Source organism: Mandrillus leucophaeus, unplaced genomic scaffold (genome assembly GCF_000951045.1).
Source record: "Mandrillus leucophaeus isolate KB7577 unplaced genomic scaffold, Mleu.le_1.0 Scaffold1103, whole genome shotgun sequence".
NCBI classification, from domain to species: domain Eukaryota; kingdom Metazoa; phylum Chordata; class Mammalia; order Primates; family Cercopithecidae; genus Mandrillus; species Mandrillus leucophaeus.
The window spans coordinates 238,885-256,993 of NW_012099244.1; the positions used below are offsets into that span (position 1 = coordinate 238,885).

The 18,109-nt window shown below is 47.9% G+C and overlaps 1 protein-coding gene across 1 annotated transcript in view; it reads left to right on the forward strand.

Annotated features, from left to right (window-relative positions):
- Positions 1-8,760: 8,760 nt before the first annotated feature.
- The window catches only part of STK24 (serine/threonine kinase 24), a 73,524-nt gene continuing 64,175 nt past the window's right edge, over positions 8,761-18,109 (forward strand). The window contains exons 1-2 of the mRNA XM_011992434.1: positions 8,761-9,113; positions 11,432-11,662. Coding sequence (XP_011847824.1) covers positions 9,036-9,113; positions 11,432-11,662 — 309 coding nt within the window. The 5' untranslated portion in view covers positions 8,761-9,035. The remainder of the gene's footprint in view (positions 9,114-11,431; positions 11,663-18,109) is intronic.

Sequence of the window (18,109 nt, forward strand, 5' to 3'; positions counted from 1 at the left end):
TCCCATGGTCTTCAATGTGCTTGCTGAAGAGTCTATGCCAACTCTGGTGAAGGTGGTGGCAGTTCACCACGTTGCCGGCAGACAACGCGGTTTGATCGCCGAACAGACATGTGAGGTCATTGTCCGTTTGACTGAGAAGCTAAGAACTTGTTGGAGGTCGTGCAGCAGCGCACCACAGCTTTTCATTCCAGAGCCTGGGATGATTCTTTTGTGCCCTCGTGTTGTATGTTGCTGTCAGAGCTCAGGAGACAGTGATGGGTGTGCTCAGTGTTCGGAGTCAGATGGCCATGGGTTCCTGTTCAGGCTCTGTGCCTGAAGACAAGTCACCTAAAAGTCAGAAAATGGAGCTCATGCCTCCTCCGTAGAGGGCACCCGGGCATGACAGTAGCTTTGCTTACGGCGTCATTCTGCCCAGGCCACATCCAAGACCATATCCAAGAGAAGAGTCATTGCCTCTGACTGCAGCTGTCACCTAATCTGTGACACTGAGAAGGCCAGGAGCTCTGGGAATCTAGTTCTTTATGGGTGTGTATACAGAGCTGCCTTAAGTATTCCAGGTGTTTTGCAAGACCTTCTCTTAGATTCAGTTAAGTTTCTGCTCAAATTGTTAGGATTTCTCTTGCACAGACTTTCTGGAAGTATGTGTGTGTTTCTGTCTGGGAGCCACAGACAGACACTGTCGTGTCTGGTCCTCTTGGCAGGTTGTGTGTGTGTGTGTGTGTGTGTGTGTGTGTGTGCGTGTGAGCACCCACATACAGGGCCAGTACCTTTTGCCTTCTTTCTTTGCCATCATTTTTCCTGCAATGGGTCTCTTGTCTGATGTCGACTTCCTTCTCCTGGCAGTGCCTGTGGAGTAGAGCCTTCTTTCCCCGGCCCTGCAGGTAGACCCTTTCTATTTTAAGAGATTTAGTGGTTACCTTTACAAGGCAATTTAAAGGTCCATGGATTTCTGCAAATTCTGGTCGCCATGATCTTGCCTCTGCGGTTCCCAGCATCATTTCTTAGACCCAGCAGCCTTTTAAGTTGAGTAGGGTCATTGCATGAATGGCCGAATGCGTCTTCTGGAAGCCTTGTGTTAGGCCCCCAACCACACCCATCCCCGGGCCTACAGGGGCCGCTGGCACCCCCCCATTTGGTGGTTTGTTAGTCTTTTCCTCACCTCAGCCTCAGCGACCAAGGATCTATTTCCACCAGTCAAAAAATGGTATCACCTTGAGAATTTTCTGTGAAGGGACTCATCTGTGTGTGACCTTTGGCGCTTGTAGACAATATTAAGAAGTTGGATGACAAGAGGGTAAGTGGGGGGATTAGAAAGGAGCTTTGGGGTTTAGATTCACAAGCTGAGTGTGACCTCAGTGCGAAGGGCAGTGGGTCGTCCCCAGTTTTAAGCATTGAAGGAAACCGTGAGCTTTTAGGAAGATCAGCTCTGTCAGCAGGGCACAGGCAGGTCTTGAAGTGGATCAGTTGGAGGCTGCTGCTGTGGGGGAGGGAGGCCAAGGCAGTGACCTGGAGGGAGCTGGATGGAGAGACACTTCGGAAGAACCATGGCACGGTTTGCATGTTGGGGTGAGAGAGGAATGGGGGTGCGGAGGTTTCCAGCTTTGGAAATGGTAGGTAGACACACTGTTAATGATGAAACATGGGGTGGGGGGCCTGGGCGAGGGTATGGAAGGGTGAGCTGGAATGGTAGCCGCCAGCACGCGTCTGTGGGTGGTAGAACCAGACGGGCCAGCATGTAGGTTTCCACCTGCCTGCCCAGTTGGCCAAATTGGTGGCGACTGGCTGGGGTGAGTAGGTTCTGAGGCTCAGTTCAGCTCTAGGAGAGAGTTTGTGATTCGTTAGAGATGCTTGCCAAGGCCAGAGTGGAGGAGAGTCCGTGCCTGCAGCCAACTCCCCTTCCCTGCTCCGGTCTCAGCTTCCCTGCTCCAGTCTCAGCTTCCCTGCTCCAGTCTCAGCTTCCCTCCAACGTCCTCTTGCCCGTTCCTGTAGGGATAGTGTTGTGAGAAATACCGGGTATTAGAGCACATCACCCTCAGTTTCTTTTTGTTTTCGTGGAAAAGCATAGAGAAGCTTGGTTTCAACCAGAGTAGTTGAGTGTGGTTTGACTGTGCAAGTGGTACATTTGGAGCTGAGTAACTCTGAAAGTTGATTAGTAATGCCACATGCATTTTTCATTGCCAGAAATGATCAAAAGAAGATGATGACAGCTATTCAGGTTTAAAAATATAAAATACTTAAGTCATCATAGAACAATTTTAACGAATTCTTTCAAGGGATTATGGAGTATAATAAAGTGTTGTATTGTATTGTGGAATGACCCTGCTTCGGAGCTGCAGAAGGGCGGAGCTTCGAAATTCCTTTGGTAAATCTCGAGTGGGTAACAGTAACTTCGCACTTGGGTTTTCTCCTTGAAGGAGCCAGAACCCTGGAGGCCAGGCTGGAGTTGCTGGTTTTGTCCCCCTTGTACACTGGGCTGAGGGGACCATGTTTTGTGAGATGAGAGGGAGCAGGAAAACACCCACCTTCTGGTGTTCTCATTGAGCGCAGAATCAGTCTGTAAATCAGGAGACACCTTCATTTGTCTTTCTCATTCATTGAGGTTTTCACCTTGCAAGGTAGGTGTGGTCATGACATTGGCAGGGCAAACCCCCAGGTCATGCGTAGTCTGTGAAGGGAGCCCGAGACTGATGGCCCCTGGCCTGTCCAGGGCCTCCCGGAGCAGAGGACCACCTTGGGCTGACCTGCACATCCTCATGAATGAGAGTCTGGTGGCCCAGTGGGAACCCAGGGGTGGGCCTGGTGGAGACGGCTCTCCAGCTTTGTGGAGGCCTGATTTTTAGTCTAGGGAGCTGTGGCTGAGGAGACCATCCCCCTGCAGAACTCTCATTTTGCTTTCTGCCATTGAGTCAGGCCCAGAGAGGTACAGGAGCTGGGGTGTGGGGGTGGGGGCCGCAAGAGGACAGCGTGAACTTGGCTGCAGTCACAGTAGGGGACATTTGTTCCAATAAATCAGTTGATGACTCTGTCCCTCCCCTTGTTTTGGGATTTTCAGCTGTGTGCCTCTGAACCCCTCTGGTCTCCCGTGGCCACTGGCTCTGCATCTGTGGCTGGGTAGTGCTGGCCAGGCAGTGCTGGGCACCCCCTACCTCCTTTGTGGCTCACACTGTCCCAGTCCCGTATCTTCTGCATCCAGGCGGCTCTGCCTCTCGAACTGTGTTTGGCCGTTCCTCAGAAAAGCCTCCCTGCTCAGGTTTGCCTGCGCAGCCTGTGTGCCCTCCCCAGTCTTTCAAGGCACAGGGACATATGGAGGTGGGCCCAGAGAAGAGCGGGGAAGGGGCTGCCGGTGGCCTGTGGGAGAGTTGCCCAGGTGTGGGCACAGCCTCTGTGACAGGGCTCCCCTGGATGCTCTTGATTCTGACCTGGTCTTTCAGGTCTTAACTTTCGTCCTCACTGGTGGCCTGCGGAGCATGTTTCCTGGCACCCTGCCCCTGTGCAGGCCTCATGCTCTAATGGGAGTGGGGTCTTGGCCACTGGGATCAGATGTCCTCTCCATCTCTGGGCTTCTTAGATGAAGTGGAGGGAGAAGGGCAGACCTTTTTTTTTTTTTTTGGGTATAGTTGAGGTCTCGCTTTGTTGCCTAGGCTGGTCCCACACTCCTTATCTCAGATGATCCGCGGGCCTCCCAAAGTACTGGGATTACAGGTGTGAGCCACCACACCCGACTCTGCTGTGTGCACACATACATGGATCCTCTGATTTTTCAGTTATTCTCAGTGGCTGGCCATTACCTGTGAAGAGTGATAGGCCCACATCTACACAAAATGGAAATAAACTCCAAAAGGATGCTGATGAAAATTACAAAACAAATCTCTACTTCCGAGTGCATACAGATTTACGTCACTGCCTTTTCTCAGGGAATCTGACACAAACACAGAGTGACCGTGTGGGCATGTTGTCCTCACATGGGGTCAGTATCAGCAGGCCCATTTCCACCTGTCAAGCGTCTCATGAAAATGCGCCTGTGGACAGCGGTCTTGCGTATCTGAATAACATATTCCACACCCGCACCACTGGGATGCGCCCTGAAGCTGACGAGCAAATTCCAGGAAGCCATCTGTGGTCCTTTCCAATCACATTTCCCAAGTTTTGACCAGGAGCTGACAGGCATGCACTCACTCCCCGCCACAGCAGAAATACACAACCCGGGTTTCTTAAAACACAAAATTTAAAAAGAAGTAAGGGCAACCTAATTAAGCAGCAGAAGACAGGTTAAATAAACTCTAATGCAGCCATATAATGGAATATTTGCTTTTTTGGTTTCTAATGACATGGTCTCAAGCCTAGTACAGTGAGGAGGCAGGAGCTTGCTGGTTAGGTTCAAACCCCTCCTCTGCCCTCTGCCAGCGATGGGACCAAGGGCAAGATACTCAACATCTCTTCTGCTCAGTTTTCTCATCTGTAAAATGGTAGACAGAAGTACTTTCCTCTTAGCTCTGTCATGAGAATGTGCTGAGACAGTTCATGTAAAGCTCCTGACCCAGCGCGTGGAACAAGTGTACCCTCAATAAACCCACTCCTACGAGGCTGGCCACACGCTGTGTGCACTGCAGGGAGAAAACGCCTGAGTCATATTACACTAAGACAACAATTTTGCATCCACGAAAAAAAAAATACAGCTTGACAAAGCATCTGTTCACAGAAATGACTGAGAGAAAACAGGACCAAAATTGTCTAAAAACTGGAAAAAGCAAAGACTGACCTATTTTGAAAGCCCCTTTCACCCCAGCATACTGCCAGTGCCCCTCCCTCCACCGCACTCCAGCCACCATCCCTCGCCCCGCTCAGCTTTCCAGCTGACCACCCCTGACCTATCCAACCAAAGCCTGTCCTTCAGGCGGGGCGTGCTGGCTCTTAACCCTGAGGCCCCCCAAAATGGAAAGTTGGGCTGTTTCTTAAAATTCTTGGGTAGATTTTAGGGAATTGGAAAGTTGGTGAGTAGAGAACTCAGTATTCGAGTGCCTTCTATTCAGACCCTGCCTGGGATGTGTCGGACACCTCCACGAGAAGGTGCTGGATCCTCACTCTCAGTGGCACTTAATGCAGAGGTGGATGCTACTATTTATCATCTTTTTATCCCTGAACCCTTCCCTCAGAGGAGAAAGCCAGGGCTCATGAGTGTGAGGCAGCTTGTGGGGCTCGAGGCTCTGTGAGCTCGGGAAAGGGAAGTTACCCCCTTGCGCTTCCCTTGGTCATTAGAGAAGCCGATCCTCCTGCCTGTCCTAGGGTGGTGATCCCGGCTCCACTGTAGGAGCAAGACATCTAATCGATATTTTCGAATGCTGAGTCCAGGGCCTGAGGAGGGGTTGCTGTGTGCAGGCTGCCCCCAGCCCCTCCCCCATCCCCCAGTCTTGTTGCCCTAGGGGAGGTGACTTTGGAGGGGAATATTGTGGGGGTGTCTGTGTGTCCTGACCTCCCCGTGCTTCGGAAAAGGCCGAACTCCTGGGTGTCCTGATTCTCCTGCCTGGCCCTGGCTTAGGCTTTGCTTCCTTTTAGGCGGGGGCAGAGGGGGTGAGGGGCTACAGGCCTTTCTAATCTGAGGCCATAGCCGGCGCTCAGTTCAGCCCAAACCCTTCTGAAAAGTAAATTATCAAGATGGCTGGCAGAATTGTGCCTTTTCTGCCAAGGAAATCTACGTTCCTCGGTGAATAAATTCTGGCAGCAGAATCTCAAGGTTCTTATTTGAAATAGGCCCTCTTTGGCATTGGTTTTTCTTTTGGCCATGGGGGACACGGTATGGTAATGAACCTATGCAAGAAGTGCCAGAGGGCAGGGCTGCCCGCTCGGGGAACCCTGCCTTATTGAGTGCCCTGGTGCCCTGGCCTCAGCAGATGGCTCCCTGCTTGCCAGGGGTAATTTTTAGCCTGGTGTGCAGCTGCTGACACAGAGGCCAGGGGTTCTGAAAGATGCTGCACTTGAGCAGATTGAGACAATGCAGTGACCCCTTATTGTACGGGTGCCGTACGCCTCTAAAGGTCTTTTGGGACGATTGTAAAAAAGTGAAAATAGCTGTGTTCTAAGCAGTCTTGGTGCAGGCAAAAGGAAAACGGGCAGGTTACTAAAACATTCCAAAATCTGGAATATGTGCCTCCCGCCACGCTGCCCGTAGACGCTTTTCTCCTGCAGTGGTTTCTGTTGAATTCTATTATCTGTTGTTGTATAAGAAACCAAGAAACCACTGTAGCACTTGGCGACCTAAAACAATAACAGTTTAGCATTTCTCACCATTCCTTGGGGTGAATGGGTGGTTTTTCCGCCAGTCTGGCTGAGGCACGTTCATGTGGCTGTGGCCAGCTGGAGAGTGTCTGGGTCCTGGATTTGGCAGGGGCAGCAAGGAAAGCTGGGCGTCTCACCCCAGGTCTAGCAGTTGGCTGCATGTTTAGCCGGTGCCTTGGTGTCCTCCATGTGGCCTCTCCAGTGGCTAGGACAGGCCTCTTCACATGCTGCTGATGGAGGCCTTCCAAGAGGCAGAGCACTGCGGGGCCCCTTGAGGCTTGACCTTGGAGATGGTGCACCAGCTCAGGAACCACAGGCCAGGTGATTCAAGGTGTGGGCTGCTCCTATGGGAGCAGCGGGCAAAGTCTTTGGGGGGGGTGTAGACACAAGGGATGGGTTATTAGTGCCATTATTGTAACAATCCACAAGGTTGCCTTCTGGTCCCCAGGGTTCATGTCCCTTACACACGCGAGAGAGACTCTTCCCTCCAGCATCTCCCCACTTCCCTCCTGGCACGGCGTCCGACTCAAGGTCTGCGTGCCCTGCCTGCTTTGGGCTGGGTGTGGACGGGCTGCCAGCTCTTGATTCAGAGAACCTCAGCTCAACAAGAGTTGTGGGACAGGAAGAGTGGGCCAGCCGCAGAGACTCCTCTTCAAAGAGGGCAGGGATGGAGGCATCTCACAACAGATGGGCCGCAGCAGTTCTGACCTAGAGCCAAGCATGGGCTGTCAGGGCCTCCGCTGGGGCAGTGCCCAGCTTCTAGCATCAGTTTTTGTATTAGTTGCCTATTGTTGAGTAGCAAGCCAACCAAAACCGAGTGGCCAAAACAGCAGGCTCACGATTTCTCGTGATTCTGTGGATTGAGCAGTTTTTCTGGCCTTTTCTGGGCTCTCTATAGTCAGCCAATGGCATGGTTGAGGCCAGGTGGCCCAGGATGACTTGAGGCACATCCTGGGACCTCAGCTGGGGTCCAGGAAGTGGGCAGATGTCATTGTCTTTCCGACCACACCATTTTCGATTGCCTGCTTTCCCCTGCCTCGTGGTCACGTCCCTCTGCGGAGGGAGCTCTGCAAGTCCTCTTGGGGCCTTGCTTAGATTATATTCATCAGAACACAAAGCAAGACTAGCCCAGGTTCAAGGGCCACGGAGGCAGCCACTGTCTCTTGCTTGGGGGAGTGTCCAAGTCACACTCATAGGGGTGTGGACCCAGAGAGGTGGGATTTGTGGGTGGTTCTTTTTGTAACAGTCTCCCACAGGGTCAGCAACATGGTAAGGGTTTGGATACATTCTTGTTGCCTACTTTTAAAATTAAGTCTCAGAAAGCAAAGGCCACTGTTTTCTTAGTATGGGAGCCGGACGGTTACTGGAGGGGGGTGATCAGCTGACCTAGCATGATGGTGTTTTAGTGGCATGTCCCTTGTGGGGGCTGCCTGGCCTCCTGTCCCAGCCTGTGCCGAGCGGTGGTTCTCCAGGTGTGGTCCCTGGACCAGCAGCATCTCCCCCCCGCCCCAGGATTCCAATTCTTGGGCCCACCCCCAGTTGACTGAATCAGAAACTTGGTGGGGTGGGTCTCTGTGGCCTTCCAGGGGAATGTGAGGCTCACCCAGGTCTGAGAATCACCGCTCCCAGGAATGACAGTGCTAACCGGCTCTCCTGACCTCAGGAAGGCAGGCTCTTACCACCCCTCTCACCCTTGTCGGCAGGAAGGGCTGCCCCTTCCCTCCAGGGCCCCCTGTCTGTGTGTAGGATAGCCTTTGAGGTGTCTCATCTGTGTCCTGTTCAAGCCAGGGTGAGTCTGGGGTTTTCTTTTTGCTCAGGGGACATTTCCTGACCACAGTCCCATGCCACTTGTTATACCCGGGCACAGGAGTGTAGAGGTGCATGAGACACAGCCCCTGACTCCTCAGCTTGCAGCTGAGCAAAGGAGACAGCGCAGAGCAGAGGGCGACTGTGGGACGACATCCAGCAGGGGAAGCGGCGAATTCCGTGCACACATGTTGAGCTTGAGATGTCTGGGTAGAAAGAGAGAATGCCTGGGAAGCAGCTGGTCCGGGGGGTTCCGGTTCAGAAGGCGGGCCTGAGCTAGCGCTTTGAAAGCTGTCATATACATGAGTCTTGATCACAGCCTTTCCTTCAAGGTGGTGATTGACCAGAATCCATTGGGGAATAATCCATGTTTTAAAAACATGGGTTATTCACCTTCTTCTCTTCTGAACTCCCATATGTTTCTGCAAGAATGTCAGATGTCCCAGGTTTGGGAAACGAGGGCCCCAGACCCTGAAACTACTGGGCACCTGTGGGGAGAAGGAGTAGAGGCCCAGGCTGGGACCTGGAGTAAGGGCCAGACAAGGTGGAGTCAAGGTGGAATCTCTGTGAAGATCTTTCTGGAACTAGGGGGACTGGAAGAAGCCAGCGGGAGCAGGGCTGTGGATGCTGAAGGACTGGAAAGTTACCCAGAGGAGGGGGAGGGCGTGGTTGACGAGGCTCAGACACGACACTGCAGCACTGGTGACCGGAGCCAGAGCGGAGCCAGGCTGCAGTGGTGGGGAGGACCAGGCAGGTCCAGATGACTTTGACGGGACTCCAGAGGAAGGAGAGAGTGGAGGAGGAGGGCTTATGGGTTAGGGAGGGTGCTGTCGTTTGTTTTAAATGGGAGAAACTGGAGCATGTTGCCAAGGGCAGAGAGCCAGCAGAGAGGGGTGAATGGAAGAAGGAGCCAAGAAGGGGTTTACTGACGAAGCCGTATCCTGGAGGAGAGAAGGATGGACTCCAGAGCCCAGCTTTGGGGACTGGCCTTGAATAAAAGGAGGGCCGCCCTACCTCACCCTGGAGGGAGCACGGTAAGGGAGAGGGCATGAAAGCAACGAAGATAGTAGCTGCCGTAAACGGGGTATGTTTCATTATAGCTAAAAAAGGAGATGAGTGCTGCTTCCCCCGCATCCCCAAAAGCTTCTCATCCTAGCAGCTTGTGTTAGAGGAGGTGGAGGTGCAGGCTCAAGGCCGCGTGCAGGGTGAGTCAGATGGGAGGTACCACCCGGGCATTCTGTGGCATTCCCAAAAGTGACTGGTGATACTCAACTGGGGTATTGACAAGCTTGAACATAGGAAGAGGAGGATATTGTAGGGCTGCTCACTAGCTCCGAAAACAGTCTTCACTTGAGGAAATTATCCTGGGCTCTGACTGTGGGTCATTGACTGTCTTGGTAAACCCAGGGGTCTTGGACTGTTTTTAAAACCTGTAAGTACACAGCCAGGCTTCCTCCTAAGTATGACTGTCTTAAGATGTTTGAAATGTAGTGCCATGACTGAAAACAGTTTAGCAACTGTTCAGGAAAAAAAATTAAATGCCTCTCCATTAATCACCCAGTTGATATGTTTAGTGCAGTACTTTAAGTGGAAACGAAGTTGGATAGATAGTTTCATTTTTAACACAACGGACGTTTGTGTAGCTTTTTAGGAGCCAAGGGGGATCATGGCTAAAACTGTAGTCCTTGTAATCCCTGGCAGCTCGTTAGACCTCGGATTACGCTGGCCATGACCTTCCGGTGTGGGCCGAGCGCTCAGTGCCTGGCCTCTGGCCTGTCCTGCTCTCTTGGTAACCCCAGGACGCGTTTCCCATTGGGTACATGTCCAGCACACAAGCCTTACTTGGTTCATTTTGTACTAAGATGGTTGGTGGGTTTTGTGAGCTTTTGCGTTGTTTGATGTGCAGCCTCAAACCAACATGGGGCAGGGGCACTGCTCCCCTGTGTGCAGGAGGTCACTGTGGCTATCTGCTCATGTGTCATTGTCATGATATGTGCGTTGTTGCCATGGTGGACACGCTGTAGCACAGTAAGGCCTGCAAACCAGAAATGGGCTGACTGGCTTTCAGCAGTTCTCTTGGAGAGTAGCTGCTCGGAACTCCGTGTGTCTCACCTTGGAGAGCTGTGGCTCGGTAGCCCCTGATGGCCCCGGAGGCTGGCCTCACTCATGATGCACTGCAGTTGCCATAGTGCTGTGCGTGTGACCCACCTCATATGCACTGCTCTGTGGATACCCTCTTCTGTGTCATCTTTCTTCTCGCTCTCTTTCTTTACCTCCTTCTCAGGCCTCCCTCTCCTCCCTGTGTGCTTGTTGCTTTCCCTAGTAGTTCAGCTTCTTCAAAGGACTGACAGATTTGGAGGGTTGGCCTGGCATTCTCTTCCTCCTATGGACCATTTCTGAGGGAAGATGTGTCTGCAGCGGTGGCAGTTCTTAGAGTCCTTCCTTGCTCTGTGGGGTTCCAGGCTATTGCTTGTCACCAGGGTGCCATTGGCATTTTGGGCTGTGCAGTTATTTGTGGGGAGATGTGCAGCGTCCCTGTCTTGCCTTGCTAAACGTCAGGATCGCTTCTCAGTTTCCTGACAGACAGGCCCTGTGGATGACCGGTTACTGCCCCCCTTGAGAACTCGGCTGTTCACACGACTCTGTACCGTGTAGCTGTTAGGATGAGAGCTTGAACTCTGACAGCTAGCCTTCTTGAAACTGTATACTACATATGTGTGTGTAACTAATCAGGTGGTTAAGAGCTTTTAGAGGCTATTTCTGGGGTACAGCGTTTATGTGACAAAAGGAAACAGGCTGCTTATTGTTTTCTGGAATCTGGTTAGATTGTTAGCGTTTTGGTGAAGGCAGTACTATTCATGAAGAGGCATACTTACGGTATACATTTTTTTTTCTATTCTGTGATATAGCTGGTTAACATTTTAGTAAAAATCCATTTGAATTCCGGAACTTGTGGGGATTGGGTGGGGAGAAAAGTGAATTTTTGCTTAGACAAGAGTGATATTTCATTAAATCTATGTATCCTAACATGTTCAAATAAGCGCTTAGATTTTAATTTACTCTCATTATACAAGAGTTGGCATCTTTTCCATGTTTTCTAATCTAGCTGGGGAATTATTCTTACTGGATGCTTGCTCTCTTTCATAGTCTGATGTGCATGTGTAGGTGAGACCTAGGAATCTTATGCCCTGAACCTGCAGAGCTGTGGTCACCACCAGCCTGATGGCTGGACAGAGAAAATAGATGAGTCCCTGGAAGACTGTGTGGTCTATAACATTACATATAAAATGGCAAAGGAGTCGTGGTGCTGTGAGGGACTGAAGTTTCCCTTTTCTCTTCCTTCTCTCTACAGAACCTAAAGGCAGATCCAGAAGAGCTTTTTACAAAACTAGAGAAAATTGGGAAGGGCTCCTTTGGCGAGGTGTTCAAAGGCATTGACAATCGGACTCAGAAAGTGGTTGCCATAAAGATCATTGATCTGGAAGAAGCTGAAGATGAGATAGAGGACATTCAACAAGAAATCACAGTGCTGAGTCAGTGTGACAGTCCATATGTAACCAAATATTATGGATCCTATCTGAAGGTAAGGCTTAAAATAACGTGCTTTTCCGTTCTGCAGCACTTGGCTGAGGTGCGAGCAGGGGATGGGAAGGACTCTGATAAGATACAACACAGCAGGTTTCAGAGCAAGGAGAAACGTTTTGACCTTCGTGATCAAAAGAACCTGGCTTCAATGGTTCTATCATCTCAAATGTCACCTATAGAAATAATTGTGGTGAAAGTGTTTGATGTTATAATTCTCTTTTGAACAAGAAAGAGTCTGAGTGGGACTTTGTCATAAAAACTGCTTCTTATTAAGTTATTATAACAGTTATTCACGTAATTTTAGGACTGCTTATGATTACTATTAAAAACTCATACCAACTCAAGAGTGTTAATCTTTTGATATTTTCAGTTACCAGCTGTGGTTTAATTTAATGCTGTTAAAAACTGCTGATGAGAATTGATGATGTTGGTTGGTTAGCTAGCTTATCCACACTTGACTTTTAAGAATGCTAGGTAAATTAGTAATTACTTAAATAAAATGGTAGTTATAATATGATACAAAAATTGTCCTGGACTGCCACTCCATTCTTTCAGTGGGAAAGAATAGTATTAAATAGGATTAAAAATAGTATTAAAAATGTTTTTCTGATCCTACATGGAACCATTTTACCATTTTAGAACAATCCTGTTACAACACTAAGAAGGCTATGACTGTTCCTTGTGTTTCAAGTTCCTCGACATATACCTGTTTCACCGAACTTAAAAATGTTGTAACCTTTAAAATGGGGTTTTAGAAATCATAAGAATTAGTGAAAAAATATGCTCTGAAATAATTATTGTGGAATACAGAACTATGAAGAAAGAAATGATGATTTTCCAGGGGAGGCAGCGATAAACCTGGATAATTTGGGCTAGGCCTCTTCCTCTCTTGGCCTTACCCTCTAAAGTCTCTAAGTTACAACTTGTAAGCTGCTCTGATGTCAGAAGCGAGCGTGTAGGTTTTGCTTTTGTAGAAATATAATAAGGTATAAGTCAGAGGATGGACAACACTGATTTACTAAAATGGATATTTAAAGGAAATCAAAATTGATCAGTGATCCCTTTTTTATCCCTTGTGTAAAGGACGGCAATATGTTATAGGTCAAATGTAGCATTTTGAAATGGAGAGAGTGAGTTTTGGAGTCAGGCGTCACGGGACTTGAATCTTGTTGTCATTTACTTTGGCGTGTGGCCTTGAGTGAGTTTTCATTATTTTTTATAACTTCTCCACTTTCTTATTTGCAAAATGGAAAATTATGATAGATATCATATGTTACAAAGATAAAACGGAATTAAGTATGTGAAAGTACCTGACATGTAGTAGGTGCTTAATGAGTATTTTCCTTCCTTGGTAGCATTTATTCATACCTCATCTCTTAAATTACCCTGGAATGAAGGTAGTTTGCAGTGAAGGTATCCATTGAGGTCAAACCAGGAAAACCAGAACCAAAGAATGGAGGAAGAATGCCAACAAGAAGAGCAAATGTTACTGTGATAGGGCACCCAGTTTGGGGCTTGACACAGCAAAAAGGAAAAGCACTACACGTGTGACTTCCGTGGGGGAATGCCAGCATCTTCTTGATGTTAAATATCTTTTTTTTTTTTTTTTTTAAAATGAGATGGAGTCGCACTGTAACCCAGACTGGAGTGCAGTGGCGTGATCTCACCTCACTGCCCCCTCCGCCTCCTGGGTTCAAGCGATTCTCCTGCCTCAGCCTCCTGAGTAGCTGGGATTACAGGAGCTCACCACCACGCCTAGCTAATTTTTGTATTTTTAGTAGAGACGGGGTTTCACCATGTTGGCCAGGCTGGTCTTGAACTTCTGACCTCAGGTGATCCACCCACCTCAGCCTCCCAAAGTGCTGGGATTACAGGCATGAGCCACTGCGTCTGGCCTCGATGTTAAATTTCGATTGAAAACAAACAGCTAAAGAAACTCAGTTTGGACTCTGTCCACTGTGCTGCCTACTATTCCCTGTGAAATGACTTTAGCAGTAGTGTTCTAGTAAATTCAGAGTTGGATTTCGTGTGGTTTGCTGATGTTGTATTTTAATATGAATTATTATTATGGTTTTGGCAAAGGAAGTGTGGAGGATCCTGACAAATACTTGGTGATTTATACCAGCTAATATTTAACTGTGGAAATTAAGGATCACTGATTCAAAACATCCTCTTCAACCTCAGCTCCTTAGCACAATTTTTACTGCATGCTGGAATGGATTGCTTTATTGTGGCCAAATAAAGTGGCCACAGTACATATCTGCACGTATCTAGAGATTCTATCCAACAGGTCCTGTTCTTGCCTGAGTTGCTAATTCTAGAACACTAGGTTTCAGATCAGCCTAATGCCTAACCTTGATCTAAGTTTGCCACTGTATCTTGTTTAGTTATCGTAACACCAACTGCGGTAGTAAGCTCGTTAAATGTGTAATGACTCGTACATGATAGAAATGTATCTCTTCCTCACTAGTTGCCCTGATCCGTGGGCTGTTTTCCTTCAGACACTGATTCAGGAACCCAAGTTCCTTTTATCTTATTGTTCTTTCATCTTGACAAGTGACTGTGCTCAGCTGCCATAAGTCAGCGTTGGGGGAGAAATGGAGGCTCACGTGTGGGAAGTTTTTATATGCCCAGGCCTGGACGTAGGGCACATTATTTCTGTTCATGTTCTCCTGGCCAAATCTCAGCCACATGACCACACCTGACCCGGGGGAGGCTAAGAAATGTCACTGAATCGTGTGCTTCGTGGGAAGAGGACACAGGCTGTATGCACAGTAGGCTGGCCTTTTCAAAGTTGCTTCATCTCTGTAGGAAGTGGACTAGCTCGGGGAGTGGCCTTCAGGTGCTGATGGCCTCCGGGCAGGTGGAAAAGTGTTGATACTTCATCCAGTGCGCTCTCTGTATTTTACTAAGCAGACTGTAGGGAATATCTGCCACAAGAATGCCTGGAAGAACGTGGCCATTGTGGAAAGTTGGCCCGGATTTTAAAGCCATGTGTAGGACAATTGTCTTATTTGGCTACACACATCATGAACTGCTCTTCTAAACAATAATTAACTATTATAATTGAGCAGGAGGAGAATCCAGACCTGTAATTCTGTCTGCCCATTCTTGTGGAATGGAGTGTCATGAAATTCTTTGGCCCAGGAGAGGACCCTCCTGAGTCAGAGGCCATTCTTCCATCATCTTGGTAGGTTTAGAAAGTGTGGTCCTAATGTCAAGTAGGATACAGATTAAATGGATTTGTAAGACAAATGGGTCTTTGCCACAGAGCTGGAAATAGTGCTCTGTATAGTTTTCATTGTCATTTTAAAACACTCCCTGTAGCGTTCAGAGCTAATGTTCTTAGTTCTTTAAGGGTGGTTGGAGAGAGGGCCTTAGGATTTCACCCTGTGTTAAGGGACTTTTATATAGCAGGCCAGGACAAAGAAGAGATAACCAGAAACGGTTTCTTCATTGCTGGGGTAGCTAGCATTCACAGGTCTCATAATTATGTTTTGGTTCATTCCTCTAGTCTAGAAAAAGAGATTTAAAGCAGTAGATAAGTGGTCTAAATATTCTGAACGTTACTAAGGATCTGGTGAGTGGTGTTAATTTTGGCAGTAGCAGCGATCAAGTCACAGAATTGCTTTGTAGCATGTTTGTTTCCCCTAAAGATTAAAAACAAGGACTAGAATTTAGGGAGGAGAAGGAACAATACAACAGTGATTTTTTTTCTTTTTTTTTTTTTTTTTTAATATTTATGGATCTGAGGCCTGGAAAGGTCTTGAAAATGATCACAGACCATGGAAAAAACTTCACCCCTTGTAGTTTGTGTTTACTTTTTGGGAAATTAAACCAGCTGGGATACTTAACCAGAATCATCCATGTCCCAGCCATTATACCCCTGGTGTTTTCTGCCACTGAAGTACCATCCACAAAGTCCAAATGAAACTGCCTGTGTGTGGGATTGGGTGGCTTATGGGGTAGTGTGCAGGAGGGGAGAGAGAATTTTTTGGTTTTGTATTTTAACTAGGCAGTGAAGACATACAATTGTAACAGAGACAGGATGGTGTGGTACAGGATTCTGACCTGTTTTCTCTCGGTGCACCATTTGCAAATGTGCATTCCCTTCAGCACTTACAAATCTCATCTGTTTTGTTTTGTTTTGTTTTGTTTTGTTGAGCTTGCCAGCCTATCAGTGTGTCCATATTGAGATTCACTTTTAGTTATAGCCAAGATTGTAGTCTCAAATTCTAGTACAGGTACTCAACTGGTCGCCGTTTGGGCTGCTGATTTTCTGGAGGAAATGCAGATATACTTCCATGATTACTATAAAGATTAGATCATATATGTAAAGTGCTGGCAAATAGATTTTTAGAAAATGGTGATTTTCCCTTATTAAAAAATTTTTAAGTTTCTGTGCCACACTCAAAATTCACAAGTCTTAAAATAGATTGTTAGCATGCTAAAAATAAGGTTTATAATTTTCTTTTATGATAAATTATTTATTCCTCTCAAACATCAAGCTGGTTTTACCAAAGCAAATCAGGTACAAGGTCTTAAAAAAAAAAAAACAAAAAACTGTGCTTTTCAAATTTCTTCCTTGCCATAGTAGTTTTTGTTGTAGTGTCATTATTAAAGAAACATGCCCTGTTGTCTCATTGTGGATTCAGATCCCCAACATTATTTATAAGTTTTTATCATTTCCTAAAAACTTTCTGGGTAGTTTGACCCATCAGATTCACCAGAAGACTAATATGGGAAAGTCCCTTGGTGAGTTTTAGAAAACCAAGTACTCTCTGAAAGTACAGATGATTCTGGGAAAGGGTTGATTGTGGGTACGTTACAGGTTCGTAATCTCACTTCGCAGTCATCTTTCCAAGTTATATTCTTGGGACTTCTGTTGTTTTTTTCTGCCTTCCCCAAAGGGGAAATTGTAGTTTCTGATGAAATAGAAAAACCAATCATTTTATCCTTGAGGAAAAGGGTAAGAAATACTGATAGAAGTGGCCAGCATCTCCATGAACGAGGCTGCTGTGCAGACTGTGCATCTGGGTCTTGGATGCTTCTCCTCCCTGCATAACTAGTAACTAGCCCACTGACTTTCAGATGCACCCTAGTTTGGACAATAGAAAATAATCAGCCTACTTACTGTGCCTATCTGCAGAAAAACACCGTGATTCTCTGCCTTGCCCATATTGTATGATAACTTCACATTTCAGAGAACAAATTAGTCTAGCTACATGATGATGAATGTATCCTGTTAGGACACCTGTGAATTTTATCTTCACTCACACCTTTCTTCCAGCTAGTTCATAGCAAACCATGCTCTTGTATTGGCCCCTGGCTTCAGGCATACTTAGGAATTCAGATGGGTTATTATGTTAGTTTCTAAAAGCATTTTAGTTCAGATATATGCTTGGTGTGGGTGAACCTCTCCTGTGCCTCAGAAATTCTCATCAAAGCACATAGTGTCTTTCTCATTCATGTCTTTCCTCCTTCAAAGACAGAGTCCCAGCGGCACTTTCATTGAGATGGTGAAAATGAGATACTATTTTAGTGCATATGGAGAGATGATTTGCAGTTTATTTGAATTAGATAAATGAAATCGAAAGGGCCCAGAAGAAAGTTGAGACTCCGCCATATGGAGAAGCTCTTGTGCAGTTTGAAGGGCTTCTGTGGTCTTAATAGAGAAGAGAACTGAGCCACCTAGATCTAGCACTGTGTACCTCTGTGTCCTTCCTGCCACTGCCCCGTGTGGACTTTGCTCACTGAAGGCACAGGTGACAGTGTCTGCAGATGTTTCGGCTGCCACTACTTGGGGGTGTGGGTGGAGGCCAGGGATGCTTGTCACATGCACAGGATGGCCCCACACAGGGAATTACCCAGCCCAAATGTCCACAGTGCCGCTGTTGAAAAACCGCCGTGTGGAATGAACCTTTTGTCCCAGAAAATAGGTATAAGTAATGGTATCTCTAGGGCTGACGTTTGGGACTCTTGGAATATCCCAAAGGGCAATTTGGATGGAGGGTCTCGGGGGCCACGGCTGTGCCCACCATGATGTCCGTGGCAGGACCCGGTGCAGGATTTGCCAGCATCACGAGAAGGACGTGTCCATACTCGGGGCAGTGTGTCCACCCTGCGTGGTCCGGCCAGCCTCTGCTCGCGAGGCTGTGAATGCTCACACAGCACCTGGAAAGGGCGGTATCTCAGAGGTGCTTTTCTGGGTTACTTTTGTTCTGAGGTAAGAGAGGGCAGCAGGTGGACCCCGATGGGCTGCAGAAGCTGGTTCGAGGCAGGGACTGATTACATAAGTGTTGGCGGTGACCCCGGCAAGTTTGGTGTTTGTTATAAACCCCGCTTTCCGGCCGGGCGCAGTGGCTCAAGCCTGTAATCCCAGCACTTTGGGAGGCTGAGATGGGCGGATCACGAGGTCAGGAGATCGAGACCATCCTGGCTAACA